The 13,785-nt window shown below is 37.6% G+C and overlaps 1 protein-coding gene across 1 annotated transcript in view; it reads left to right on the forward strand.

Moving 5' to 3' along the window:
• The window catches only part of LOC126481767 (beta-mannosidase-like), a 279,943-nt gene that overhangs the window by 211,777 nt on the left and 54,381 nt on the right, over positions 1–13,785 (forward strand). The window contains exon 10 of the mRNA XM_050105721.1: positions 8,897–9,174. Coding sequence (XP_049961678.1) covers positions 8,897–9,174 — 278 coding nt within the window. The remainder of the gene's footprint in view (positions 1–8,896; positions 9,175–13,785) is intronic.

Consider the following 13,785-nt stretch of genomic DNA (forward strand, 5'->3'; position numbering starts at 1 on the left):
CACAATGTTTCTAGCCAATGTCTACAGCTATAAGTCAATCCACACAGCCTTGTCGATGTATACAAGTAAGCATGATATGCAGGAAATAGACAAACTGCAGCCAACAGTGCACTTACCTTATGGGGAAAATGTTACTGACCAAATAGGCAAACACCTTCATTGGGCTGGGGTGCAGCCTGTCTTCCATAGTGGTTGCAGGATCCAGGATGTGCTAGGCTCCACTAAGAACAAGGTGGATGCATTACACACTGCAGGCTTGTACAAGGTGGAATGTGAATGTGGAGAGGCATACATCGGTGAGACTGGCAGGCCAATAGCAATGTGCATTCGGGAACACAAGTTCTATATTCATCTAGGGCAACACAACAAATCTGCAGTGGCAGAACATCAGCAAGATTGCAGAAAAGAAATAAAATTCAGAGAAGACTGTGTGTTGGCCAAGCAGCTGGTTATGATGAAATGCAAAATCAGAGAGGCCATTGAAATACTTAAACATCCTAAGAACATGAATTGAGAGGATGGACTCAGGCTTGCCCCATCTTGGCTGTCAGCAATCAGAGCCCAACGGACTGCACTGTCAACATTGTGGTCCATATTCCCACAAGTGCTGACACTGTGAAGAAGGTGATCACCAAGCAGAGAACGTGTGAAGTAATGGTGCAGGGGACAACAGAAAACATTCTATTAGGACAGAAAAATGGTGATGAGGACAGTACCTATAGCTCAGCTAGCTCCAAATGGTGGTATATTAATTGGACGACCAGGTTTTGTACTTCCTAATTTGGTCACAAACATTTTGCTCATTGCTAACATTGTGCCAACCAACTGCACAACAAAGTGAATGTAAAGTCATATCTGCTGCAGCAACCAGATTTGTGTTTTAGAATGTCAGAAATTTCATTTGACACCCACGGTGAGTGTGATGACAAGATGCAATACACTCTTACTGTTGATGATTTGGATGCCCATACATTAGTTTTGGTGGCAGAATATTTATGTTATGCCTGTACAGTGTAAATACCAACATCTAAAGGACCATATACTTCAAAGAGGGCGCAAAGCTTGAGACTAATAAATCCAGTAAGCACTGACTAGTGAAGAAATTGGTGATAAATCGCCTTCTGATTTTTTGCACCATTTATGTGCTCTCATCACTGAAGCTGAAATAGCAGACACAACTTTGTGACATATTTTGTCTAGACAGCTGCTGCTTCCTGTAAAAACAGCTGTTATTCCCAATGATAAATGTGGTGTACCTTCACAGTTGGATAGTGCTGACAGAATATACTGAATGCTTCCAAATGACAACATTAGTATTGCATAACAATTCTGTACTGCAGTTGCTACAGCACCTTCATCTGCCATTATAAACAACAGGACAGCACCTACTGCCTACTGTTTTCTGAGCAGGTACACACACTGCAGTACTCAAGTGGACACACTCAGGCAGCAGATGACAGAAGCAGACAGTGAAACAAAGACTCATGCCAGCCACAATGGCGTCAACCCTCAGCTATTTCACTGACTCACATGCTGCAAAGTAAACAAACAGCAGTGTAAGCAGACACCACCCTGGTACTGGTACCATACCTGTTTTGACACACAGGACAAAAAGTGCATCGGTCCTTGTTCTCACCCAAATGGGATTGGCATCTGGTTTTAGATGCAACTGGTCACAGGTACTTAAAAAGGCACCTGTCTCTCAATACACAACATATCGCTGGTGGTGACAACAGAAACAATTCCAACACAATCGTCCTTTGCTCTGTGAAAAGACATTGCGGCTAAATAAAATAGGTGCCAATGAATCATTTGTGGTAAGTAACACATGATTATACAGATTTAAATCCTGTCATGGACTTTGTGTATTGGAAATAAAAGGTGAAAAAATGTCAGATGACGTAGATGCCAAATTCTTTTAAACAAGGGTTTAAAAAAGAATTGGCTGAGAATGATTGTGACTTCTACTTTACAATGCTGATGAACTTAGATGAAATTCAAAATCATTAGCATCAGAATTTTCAGCTTCTCAGCAGGAAAGTTGAGCTCCAGGATATAAAATTAGTAAAGAACAAGTAACAATATTAGTTTGTGGATACTATCAAGACCCATAAAAGGCCTTTGCTCCTTGTCAGAAAATAAATAAAAAGCCAATGCTTCAAAAATATCGGGCTCTCCTTAATTTATAAAAACCAAAAAAAGATATGGATGAACATTGAAATACTCAGTTAATAGTACAATACTTTTATCCCTGAAGTACAGAAATTTCAAAATGAAAATAGTAAATGAGGAAATTGTGAAAACCCATCCTCCAACGGAACAGTTAGAGAGAGAAAATGGGATGTATACAGCAAAATTTTTGTCTCCTAATGTGACATCCTTGTTGCAGCCAATGGATCAAAGTGTTACTGAAATATTAAATGACTTCATAGAAAACAACTCTTATGTGGATTGTTATCTGTTAATGAAGATAATATTGAAGCCATTTTGTAATTTTTCAAGTGAATGAATGTACAGGAGTATTGTTACATGGTTGTAGATGGGTGGAAGTTGACTGAAAGGAAGACTTAGAACAAAGCTTGGAACAGGATACTCAAATGAGAGCACAAAAATTCAGTAACTGGTACAGATGATTCTGTTTCAGAGGATATAAATGAACTAATGTCAAAGATGCAGATATGCCAGGAATGTGATGCCGGTGATATGAAAGAGTGGCTCACTTGTGACAGTAATATTAAGGTTTTCAGATCATATCAGATGACAAATTGTTGGAAATATATCACAGGCAAATGTATAGCAGGAAATGGGAGAAGATGAAACAGTAGAAAATGTAGATGCAAAAATGGTGCAGGATCATCTCTTGTGGAAGCATTTCAAGCCCTGGATGCAGCTTTCAAATGGTTTGAAAAAGAACCATGAATTTGCTACAAGAAAAAGAAATTCATGATATAGCACAAAAGAAGAGAAAGAATTGTTTACATCAAATGACAATTGCCAAATTTTTAAACAAAATCAAACTACAGTGACTATCCTACATGACTTTTGTTAGGTAATTAATTCATGATTAAGGCTGCTGTATTTTAATGATTTTAAGAACATATTCTTATGTATGAAAATTTGTCTCTAATCTTGTAATCAACATTGTTTTTTTTATTTTAATAAGTTTAATTATTTTGGTTGTTTTGAATAAACACCTAACATTATCCTTTGTATTAACCCTAGAAAGATAAGTTTATGACAATGTACCTAAAGGGTAACTGTATACGGGTGATGTACATTACCTTTCTAGAGTTAATAATATATAAATCACTTTTTGACAATATAATGTAATTGGATAGACAAAAAGTTTACTCACCAAATGGTGTCAGGAGAACACACGTATAAAGAAAGTTATTATGTATGCAAGCTTTCAGAGCGAGTGGCTCCATCTTCTGGGAAAGTTTTTGGAGGGGAAGGAAGAGGGGTGAAGGAAAACGGTTGGGCAGGTTTAGGAAAAGGGGTAGAATTCAGAAAAGTCATCTAGTGAGGGCTTACCAGATGAGAAGGAAAGACTGATTGTTGGGGACTGCACAGGATGAGATTTGAAAACCTGAGAGCTTAAAGATGGGAAACAGGGTAATATACAACTCAGAGGTTACTGCTAAAGCACTGTGCATGAGTTAATAAGAGTGAAAATTTAAGTGCATTTTATGTAATAGAGGTAGGAGGGGACAGCAAAAAATAGGCCGGTCAGAAAATGAAAGATGTAGAAAACTAAAATGGAGGGAACAAAGGAGAAGTTACTGTGAAGAAATGCTGAGATGGAGGAAATTAACATTAATTTATGTCAGGACATGTAGCACTAGTTCCCACCTGTGGAGTTATGAAAAACTGGTGTCTGGGGGAAGACTCCAGATGACACATATGATGAAACAGGCACCCGAGGTCACGACTGCTATGTTATAGAGCATGTTCTTTTGTGTGTTGCTGGTATTCACACTCTGCCTATGCCTATTCATCCTAACTGATAACTTGCTGGTAGTCATGCCAATGTAAAAATCCAAACAGTGTTTACGTAACACCTGGTATATGAAGTGTCATTTTACAGGTGGCTCTCCCTTTGACAGTATATGTTTTGCCAGTTACTGGGCTGGTATAGGTGGTGGTAGGAGGGGGTGTAGGGCAAGTCTTGCAGTGGGGATGGTCACAAGGTTAGGAACCTTAGGGTAGGAGACATTTGCAGAAGGAGCATAGGGTCTGCCAAGGACTTTCGGCGATTGGTGATGAAAAGCTATTCTAGACGTGGTGGACAAAATCTCATACAGAATGGACCTAATTTCAGCGCATGATTTTAGGAAGTTATGGCCTTGTTGAAGCAGCTGATTAATACATGCAAGACCAGTACGATACTAAGTGACAAGTGGTGTGCTCCAAAGGTATTTTTTTTTTAAATCAACGTTACCTGGATTCAGATGTGATGGCCCAGGAAATCTGCTTTTGAACTAGGCTGGTGGGGTAATTATGTCCAGTGAAGACTAAGGGAGAATGGTGGTGTACTGCTTAAAGAGTGTGCATCCAAACAAATACATTTGCCTCGAATGCCAAGGCTGTATGGGAGGGAACAGTTGACATGGAAAGGATTGAAACTGTCAAAGTGTAAGTACTGTTGTTTGTTGGTAGGTTTAATGTGGACAGAAGTGTGTAGCTGGCCTTCAGTGTGGCTAAGACTAACATCAAGGAAAGCGACATGGGTTGCAGAATACAACCATGTGAAATTTAAATGGGAGAATGTATTTAGAGATTCCAGGAATTTTAAAAGGTCAGCCTCACCATGAGTCTGCATGGCAAAGATGTCATCAATGTGTCTAAACAAAAGCAGGGGCTGAAGCATTATGGATCCTAGGAGAGCCCCGTCCTATTGACCCATGAAAAGGTTGGCATAAGAAGGAGCCATCCTCATTCCTGTGGCTGTACCCCTGGACTGTTTGTATGTCTGCCCCTCAAAGTTGAAGTAGTTGTCAGTAAGTAAAAAGTTAATTAAGGTGAGCAGGAAGGGTGTCATAGGTTTGGAATCAGGTGGGCACTGACTGAGGAAATGTTCAGCAGCAGACAGACCGTGTATGTGGGGGATGATGGTATAAAGGGAGGTGGCATCAGTGGTGACAAGCAAGGTGTGTGGTGGGAGTCAGTCACACACATATACTCATGCATTCAGTTATCCAAATTTTCAATTATCCAAATGATTTATGACAACAGTTGCTTCAGTTAATTGAATCTCCACTGTATTACATGCACAGACAGAAGAAATGGACTCACTTGGGTTATTTCTTCATGTTTCCTTATCTGATGATAATCCTGCATTTTTGGAGCACAGCTGCCATGTCATACAAGAGAAACTAAAAGCATTACGAGAAGACAGGGCAAAGATACTTATTGGAAATCAGATATTACTACACAAATTGTATTTGGTGACAAAGGAATTAGATGCTGCTCAAGCAGAAATTCAGAAGCTACAAAAGGAATGTTCTTGATCTCTACTATCATCAGCAGTTTGCACCACTCAGACTGCATTTAAATTTGGAGAAACACTGCTGACTAGCATCACTGCACCACTCCCAGCCCTCCAGTTGCTCAAGAAGCTCTGCATCTGACTCCTGACAAATTAGCTCCAGGAAAAAGGAGATGGATGAACTGTTAATTCTGGGAATAATCCATGGTTCAAGTAGACCTTGGGCATCACTGCTGCACCTTGTAAAGAAGGAAGATGGCACATGGAGGCCGCACAGTGATTATCATGCATTAAGTGCACTCATCATTCCTGACTGTTACCCTATACTGAACTTTGAGGATTTTATGAGTGCATTTGCTCAAGCAATAGTTATTAGTGTAACAGGCAAGGCCTATCACAGATTCCTGTGGCACCCCAGGACATTCAAAACACTGAAGTTATTGTGCCATTGTGTTATTTGAATGATTGTGTATACCTCATGGTTTGAAAAATGCCACACAAACCTGGCAAACATTTGTGGACACAGTGTCATGTGGACTTGATTTTTGTTCTGCTTACTTAGACAATGTGCTTGTGTTGTCCAATACAATTTCAGAACAGGAGGAACATTTGCAGCTGACTCTCCATAGATTTTCAAAACGCATATTAGTTTTTAATGTAGGCAAATGGGAATTTTATCAGAAAAAGGCACAGTTTTTAGGACACACAGTTTTGACATCTGACATTTGTCTGCTCCGAACTGTGGTTGAAGCAATACACACACCTCATACTGAGAACTTTCAAAAATAGAAAAGGTTTCCAGTGACAGTTAATTTGTATAAAAAACATTTGCTGCAATGGTTATGCAGCCACCTTTGGCTGCTGTTTTGGCAGGCCACAACACTAATAGTGTGACTATGCTCTCACGTGGACTCCAGATATCTTACAAGCCCTTGGCCAGGTGAGAACAAGCCTTCGAGGCACCTTACTGTTGGCCTACCCTGTACACACTGCACTCCTTGTAGTCATCATCAACATGAGACAACTACCTATTGGTGCAGGTCTACACCAAAAAGTAAATGGATCATGGCAACCACCTGGCTTCTTCTCGCAAAAACTGACCACTGCCCAAACCAAGTTAAACTTGTGTGATAGAGAATTACTCACAATTTAGAAGACTATAAAAACATTTCCAACCATATGGGAAGACATGACTGTCTATTGTTTTCAAGGACCATAAATCAGTTGTTTTTATTTTTGCAAAACTGATGGAATCTTTTATCCCTGGTGAGTTCTGACAGCTCAAATTCATTAGCCAAATTTGTAAAAAGTGGCAGATTATTTTTCATGACTCAATGCTATATCTGGAATCACTGACTATAGTAAGTTGGTGCCAGCACAAGCCATCAACACTCACAAATGCAGAACTGATATAAGGTTTGAAGCTCAGGAAACTGCTCTTCCAAGGATCAGAAACTCAGTTGTGGTGTGATGTTACCAAACAACAACCTTGACCATATGTGGCTTCTACTTCCCAAAAAATATGTTCAACATGTTACATACCCCCACTCATCCAGCAGCTACTAAAAACATGACTAGAATAGTTACAGACAGATATGTGTAGCCATATGTAAAAAAAAAAGGACTGTCACTTGAAGGTCAGGGCACTTATGGTGTATCATGAGGCAAAGGTTGGCAGACATGTAATAAATCTGTTGGATGCTTCCCTGAACCCAAGCAGTGAGTTTCCCATGTGCAAATCTAATTAGTGAGCCTACTACCTCCAGTGGAAGGTTAGTTTTCACAGTGATTGGTCAATACAATAATCTGATTGCCAACATTCTTGTGGTGAACAATTTATGAAACTTTCTTAGCTTATTGTATTGTGCATTGGTTATCTTGCATCAGGATAGGCTGTTTGAATCAGCACTATTCCACAAACTCTCCAAGTTTTGCAATTTATAACACCATCACACCACACATTATCAATAGAATGGTAGAACCATTGCGCAGGACTCTTAAAGTGGCACTCTTGTGTCATGATACTTCTTGGGTAACAGTACTCCCATTATCCCTACACAGACTCTGCACAATGGTCAAATTAAACATTGTTTATATAGTTTTGTTTATGGTGAACCACTGTGGCTACCACTGGAATTTTTTGTGCATCAACAAGAACCTTCTGCACAGGATATCTCATTCTTTTGACAACAGGTGAAATACCTCATTTCTAAGTTCTGTCAAAGTCCAGCATCTCACCAAGCAGATGCCAATATTTTTATTCACGAAGACTTGCATATGAGTTTCCATTTAATGTTGACGATGGATGCGGTTAGTTCACCTCTACAGTCATCTTACTCCAGACTGTATCAGATTGTGGTACACAATGAGTAGGCAGTGAAAATTCTTCTAAATGACAAACCTACTACAATGCCACTGGAGTGGATAGAATTAACTTACCTCCTATGCAAAGACTTATCCTTCAAATCAGCACTGTTCGCACCAATAACTGCCTACAGCAAACAATGCAGTCAATGTACAGACAACACCAATGCTCACACAACTTTCATCTGACCATTGCAGTATTGCTGTTTCACAAAAGACATACAAGGGTTGGCTGGTTTGTACATCATAAAACATCAATACCTCTACATCCCTGGAACTTCACTCTACCAATGGGTGGGAGTAGGGGGGGGGGGGGGGGATTGTGCTGTCAGGCACTGAGATTACTTCAACTGTAAAACATAGTCAGTGAAAGAACTAGTAAATGTATTTGACTTGGTAACTTGAGTTTTGTGCTTTTTGAACATGCATGCTCCACTGACTTACTTGCATTTCATTCTCTGTGTTAATGAGTATTTATCAAGTGTTCTATAATCTAGCTTGTTCATTGGCATCCGTATATGCATGGTTTTCATTGTGGTCCACATTCCCACATGCTCATCTTGGGCTGTCTTTGAAATCAGTCAGTGATCCAAGGAGTAGTTTCTATAAGAATTAAACAGAGGCTTCTTTTGGTGCTGTTTTTGAATGGTCTGCTCACAAAAGGAGTTGATGAAACATATACTGTAGTTATGATTTTTAATTTCATTTCGGTAATTTGAGTTCCAATAATAGGTATTATTATTTACAATTTATTTCATTTATCTATTATAGTTCACTGATTTCATTTATATCTTTAATTGTAAGACATATTTATATTTGATGTGACATTTATTGATACTGCAAATGCAACACAGTACAATCTACTAAGACGTAATTACATACTGTATCATAACTTAACATACATAATAATTTCTTCAATATGCTTTGTAACTTATGAAACCAGCAAGAGAGAGAGCAATGTATTTATGTGTTTTTGTATGTCACTTTCTCTTTTTTAATTCATTATTGGTGGCATTAATAATACATTCTTCCTCATGGTTTCAGTTCACTATTATAATTATAATGATGATGGCTGGAACTACACAACTTTCCCAACTCCTCGGTTTGCTTCTGAGTATGGTTTCCAATCATTACCATCAATCTATACATTATCTTCAATAGCAATACCTTCAGACCTAAGTGTTGGCAGTGAACTCATGCAAAGAAGACAGCACCATCTTAATGGTTATGAGGAAATGGCTCAGCAAATAAGCAGGCACCTTCCTCTTCCAGATGACTATGACACTGAAGAAAATTTCCGAACTTTCATTTACTTCAGCCAGGTAACACATTACCATAGTATACAGTTTCTCTCAAATGTTCAGGCCAATATTTTTTTCATATAATATGTATTGTGTTTTGGTGATATACATAATTTTAATAATCTTTCATTAACCTTTATAAGGGGCTACACATTTTGGAGATTGCTGCGTAGTTACAGTTTAATTTCTTTTGCACTTATGTCAACACAATTCTCTTGTTTTCTGTAGCTCTTCCTACACATGCAGATAGACATAAAAATGTATTGTTTTTCACCAATACAAAATATGGCATTAATTGCACATAAATAAAGACTGTGAAAACAGTAGACTTCCACAGTTTCAAAATTAGAATATGCTTATGCCAGAGCAGTAGAAAGAGTGGACAGAGAAAGTCTGGAAACTATTTAACATTTAAAAATGGGCAGCAAAATCAGTAGGACAAACAGAACTGAAAGAAGTATGTAGTGTTTGGTTATATTGTTATTTTACATATTTTGATTATACTATATATAAGGACTGTATTTGTAATACTCGAATATATATATATATATATATATATATATATATATATATATATATATATATATATATATATATATATATATATATATATATATATATATATAGTTATAATAGAGGGAAACATTCCACGTAGGAAATGTAGGAAACCTGTCGACCTGCCAGCACTTTCATTTGGTAAGTCACATCATCTTTATATATATATATATATATATATATATATATATATATATATATATATATATATATATATAAAATTCAAGCTGTCGCAACAAACTGTTGCCTCATCAGGAAAGAGGGAAGGAGAGGGAAAGACGAAAGGAAGTGGGTTTTAAGGGAGAGGATAAGGAATCATTCCAAACCCGGGAGTGGAAAGACTTACCTTGGGGAAAAAAGGACGGGTATACACTCGCACACACACACATATCCAGGGAAATCAGTAAAGAGAAAGAAAGTGTCGTTGTTAGGTAGTTCCCATGGAAGGGGTGTTGGCCAACTTCTGCAGGATGAACTAGGACCATAATACCAGGTTACCAATTTTTGTAAACCTAGTGCTGGTCTGGAGCAGGTGACAGAGGATTTAGGATCACTTTGCAAAGATTTCACTAAGGAAGACACCATGGTTATAATAGATGGGGCAGGTAATAGTATTGACAGAGATTCTGGGTACAGTACAGAGTGCGACCTGGCAAAGATTGCATCACCATCGAAGCATACTAGTGATGAGATTGTATCTGTTCTTGGGCGCCATGACCGACCTCATTTGAACCCTTCTGTCAGGAGAGTTAATTTGGAGTTGGAACGGTTGCGTATGTCAGGTGCAGGATCACACATTGGTGTGGTTCCTGTGGATTCTCTCAATAGGTGGGATTATACTAGGTATGGCCTTCACCTCAACAGGAAGGGGAAGGGTAAACTGGCTGGGAAAATAGCAGGAAAGTTAAAGGGGGGAGGCACTGTCATGAGTGATAAAATACCAGTGGTTATAGGGTTCAGAAAAGGCCCTTTTTTAGGGTAGTGAGGACAGAAAGAAACCAAATTTTAAGAGAGGTTAGAACTGAGACAAACCTTCAGTTTGAGAAAGAAACCAAAAAACATAATTCTAGCTCATTACATCAGCACAAACAACCATTGGTTAAGAATTTTCAACAGTCAGCAGATATTTTAACACCACCCAATTTTAACTCAGTCAATGGTGAAATGTCAGCTATCTTTATTGCGTCAAAATACTCGAGGACTGAGAAATAAAATTAATGAATTAATTATCTGCACAGACGAATTAGAATCTTCAAACCCAGCTGACATAATCTGCCTCTCTGAACATCATGTGACCACTGGTATAGAACTTGTAAGTGTTACAGGGTTTAGGTTAGCATCTCACTTTTGTAGATCAGAAATGGAGAAAGTAGGAGTTGCCACATTCAACAGGAACTGTCATAAATGTAAGAACATGGACATTCATAAATTTTGTCTAGAACAGCATATGGAAGTATGTGCAACAGAAGTAGAATTTCACAAAAAATCCTTCATAATATTAAGTGTATATCGAGCACCTGCAGGTAACTTTAATCTGTTAGTAAACCACCTTGAAGCTGTACTGGCCCATTGAACAACCAAAAACAAAGAAATAGTGGTTGCTGGTGATTTCAATGTAGATTTCCTTGAAGACTCTCCCAATAAGAACTTATTTGAGTTAGTAAAACTGTCATTCAACTTAATTTCCACTGTAAAGTTCCCCACTAGGGTAGCCAATTGCTCACAAACAGCCATTGATAATATCTTTATAGAAAAGTCCAATGAACAAACTTATATTACAAAACCAAATGGCCTCTCAGTTCATGACATGCAGTTCATTCTGTTAAATGTTAACAGTGAACAGGATATAAAATCTGTTAAATCTGAGCTCAAGAGGGTAATCAATAAGCCGAAAACTGATTGTTTTAGGACACTCCTCAGAGGCATTCACTGGACTGATGTTTATAGTGCTCATGGCATGAATGAAAAATATAACACTTTTGCTAATAAAGTGCTTACCTTATTTGAACACTCTTTTCCCCAAAAACTTACCAAGGTTAGAGCTAAGTCTAAAAGAAGCCATGGATTACGCAAGGAAAACTGTATCTGTCAATCCAAAACAGTTCTGATGTTGATGCTATAGCACATTACAAGAAATACTGCAAAATATTAAAGACTATAATACAGACATCAAATAGGAAAAGATAGTCATATCAGATAACAAAATAAAGACAATATGGGATATAGTGAAGGAGGAGACCGGTAGAACCAGACATGAAGAGGGACAAATATCATTACGAGTAAATGATACGTTGGTGACAGATGTGTATAGTGTTGCAGAACTTTTTAACAAACATTTCATAACTGTTACTGAAAAGATGGAGTTGTCAGGTTCTGTAGATGCTGCTATGGAATACCTCAGACCAGACACTTCAAGTAACTTCCATAATATGAATTTGACCCTCACTACACCAGCAGAAATAATATCCATCATAAAATCTTTAAAATCAAAAACATCTAGTGGATATGATGAAATATCAACAAAGCTAATTATAGAATGTGATTCTGAGTTAAGTAACATTTTAAGCTATCTGTGTAACCAATTGTTTATCAGTGGAATATTTCCTGAATAGTTAAAAGTATGCTGAAGTTAAGCCACTGTTTAAGAAGGGAGATAAAGAAATAGCATCAAATTTCCATCCAATTTCACTTTTGCCACCATTCTCAAAAATTTTAGAAAAAGTAGTGTACAGTTGGCTTTATAACCATCTTATCTCATATAACATACTGCCAAAGTCACAGTTCAGATTTCTAAAGGATTCTGATGTTCAGAAGGCTATCTACACTTACAGTGAAAATGTGCTTATTTCGTTAGATAAAAAATTACAGCCAACTGGTATATTTTGTGATCTGTCAAAGGCATGTGACTGTCTAAATCACAATATCCTTTTAAGTAAACTAGAATATTATAGTGTAACAGGAAATGCTGCAAAATGGTTCAAATCTTATATCTCTGGCAGGAAACAAAGGGTGTTACTGGGAAAGAGACATGTATCAAGCTATCAGACATCATTCAACTAGGAACTAATTACATGTGGGGTCCCACAAGGTTCCATTTTAGGGCCCTTACTTATTCTTGTGTATATCAATGGCCTTTCATCAGTAACATTACCAGATGCCAAGTTTGTTCTGTTTGCTGATGATACAAACATTGCAATAAATAGCAAATCAAGTGTAGTCTTAGAAAGATCAGCTAATAAAATATTTGTGGACATTAATCACTGGTTCCTAGCCAATTTCTTGTCACTAAACTTTGAAAAAACGCACTACATGCAGTTCAGAACTTGTAAGGGGTGTCCCACGAGTATATGCCTAACATATGATCACAAGCAGATAGAAGAATTGGACAGTGTTAAAGTCTTAGGATTACAGCTTGATAATAAATTCAACTGGGAAAAGCACACCACAGAACTGCTGGAGCATCTTAACAAATCTCTATTTGCCATGTGAATTGTGTCAGACATAGGGGATATAAAAATGAAAAAGCTGTTGTACTATGCTTACTTTCATTCCATAATGTCATATGGGATTATTTTTTGGGGTAATTCATCAAACCAAGCTGAAGTTTTCCAGGCACAAATAAGTGCGGTATGAGTTATATGTGATGTGAACTCAAGAATGTCTTGCAGAAGCCTGTTTAGGGAACTAGGGATACTAACTACTGCTTCCCAATATATTTATTTTTAATGAAATTTGTCATTAAAAATATATCGCTTTTTTAAACCAACAGCTGAATTCATGGAATCAATACTAGAAATAAGTATAATCTTCACAAGGATTTAAAGTCACTTAGTCTTGTACAAAGAGGTGTGCATTATTCAGGAACACACATTTTCAATAACTTGCCAGCAGCCATAAAAAGCTTAACAAGCAATGAAATTCAGTTTAAGAGAAGCCTAAAGGATTTATTGGTGGCCAACTCCTTCTACTCCATTGATGAATTTCTCAGTAGAACCAATTGATTTGTGTGTGTATATATATATATATATATATATATATATATATATAAAAAACAAAGATGATGTGACTTACCAAATG

The sequence above is a fragment of the Schistocerca serialis genome, chromosome 5, assembly GCF_023864345.2.
Source record: "Schistocerca serialis cubense isolate TAMUIC-IGC-003099 chromosome 5, iqSchSeri2.2, whole genome shotgun sequence".
NCBI lineage: Eukaryota > Metazoa > Arthropoda > Insecta > Orthoptera > Acrididae > Schistocerca > Schistocerca serialis.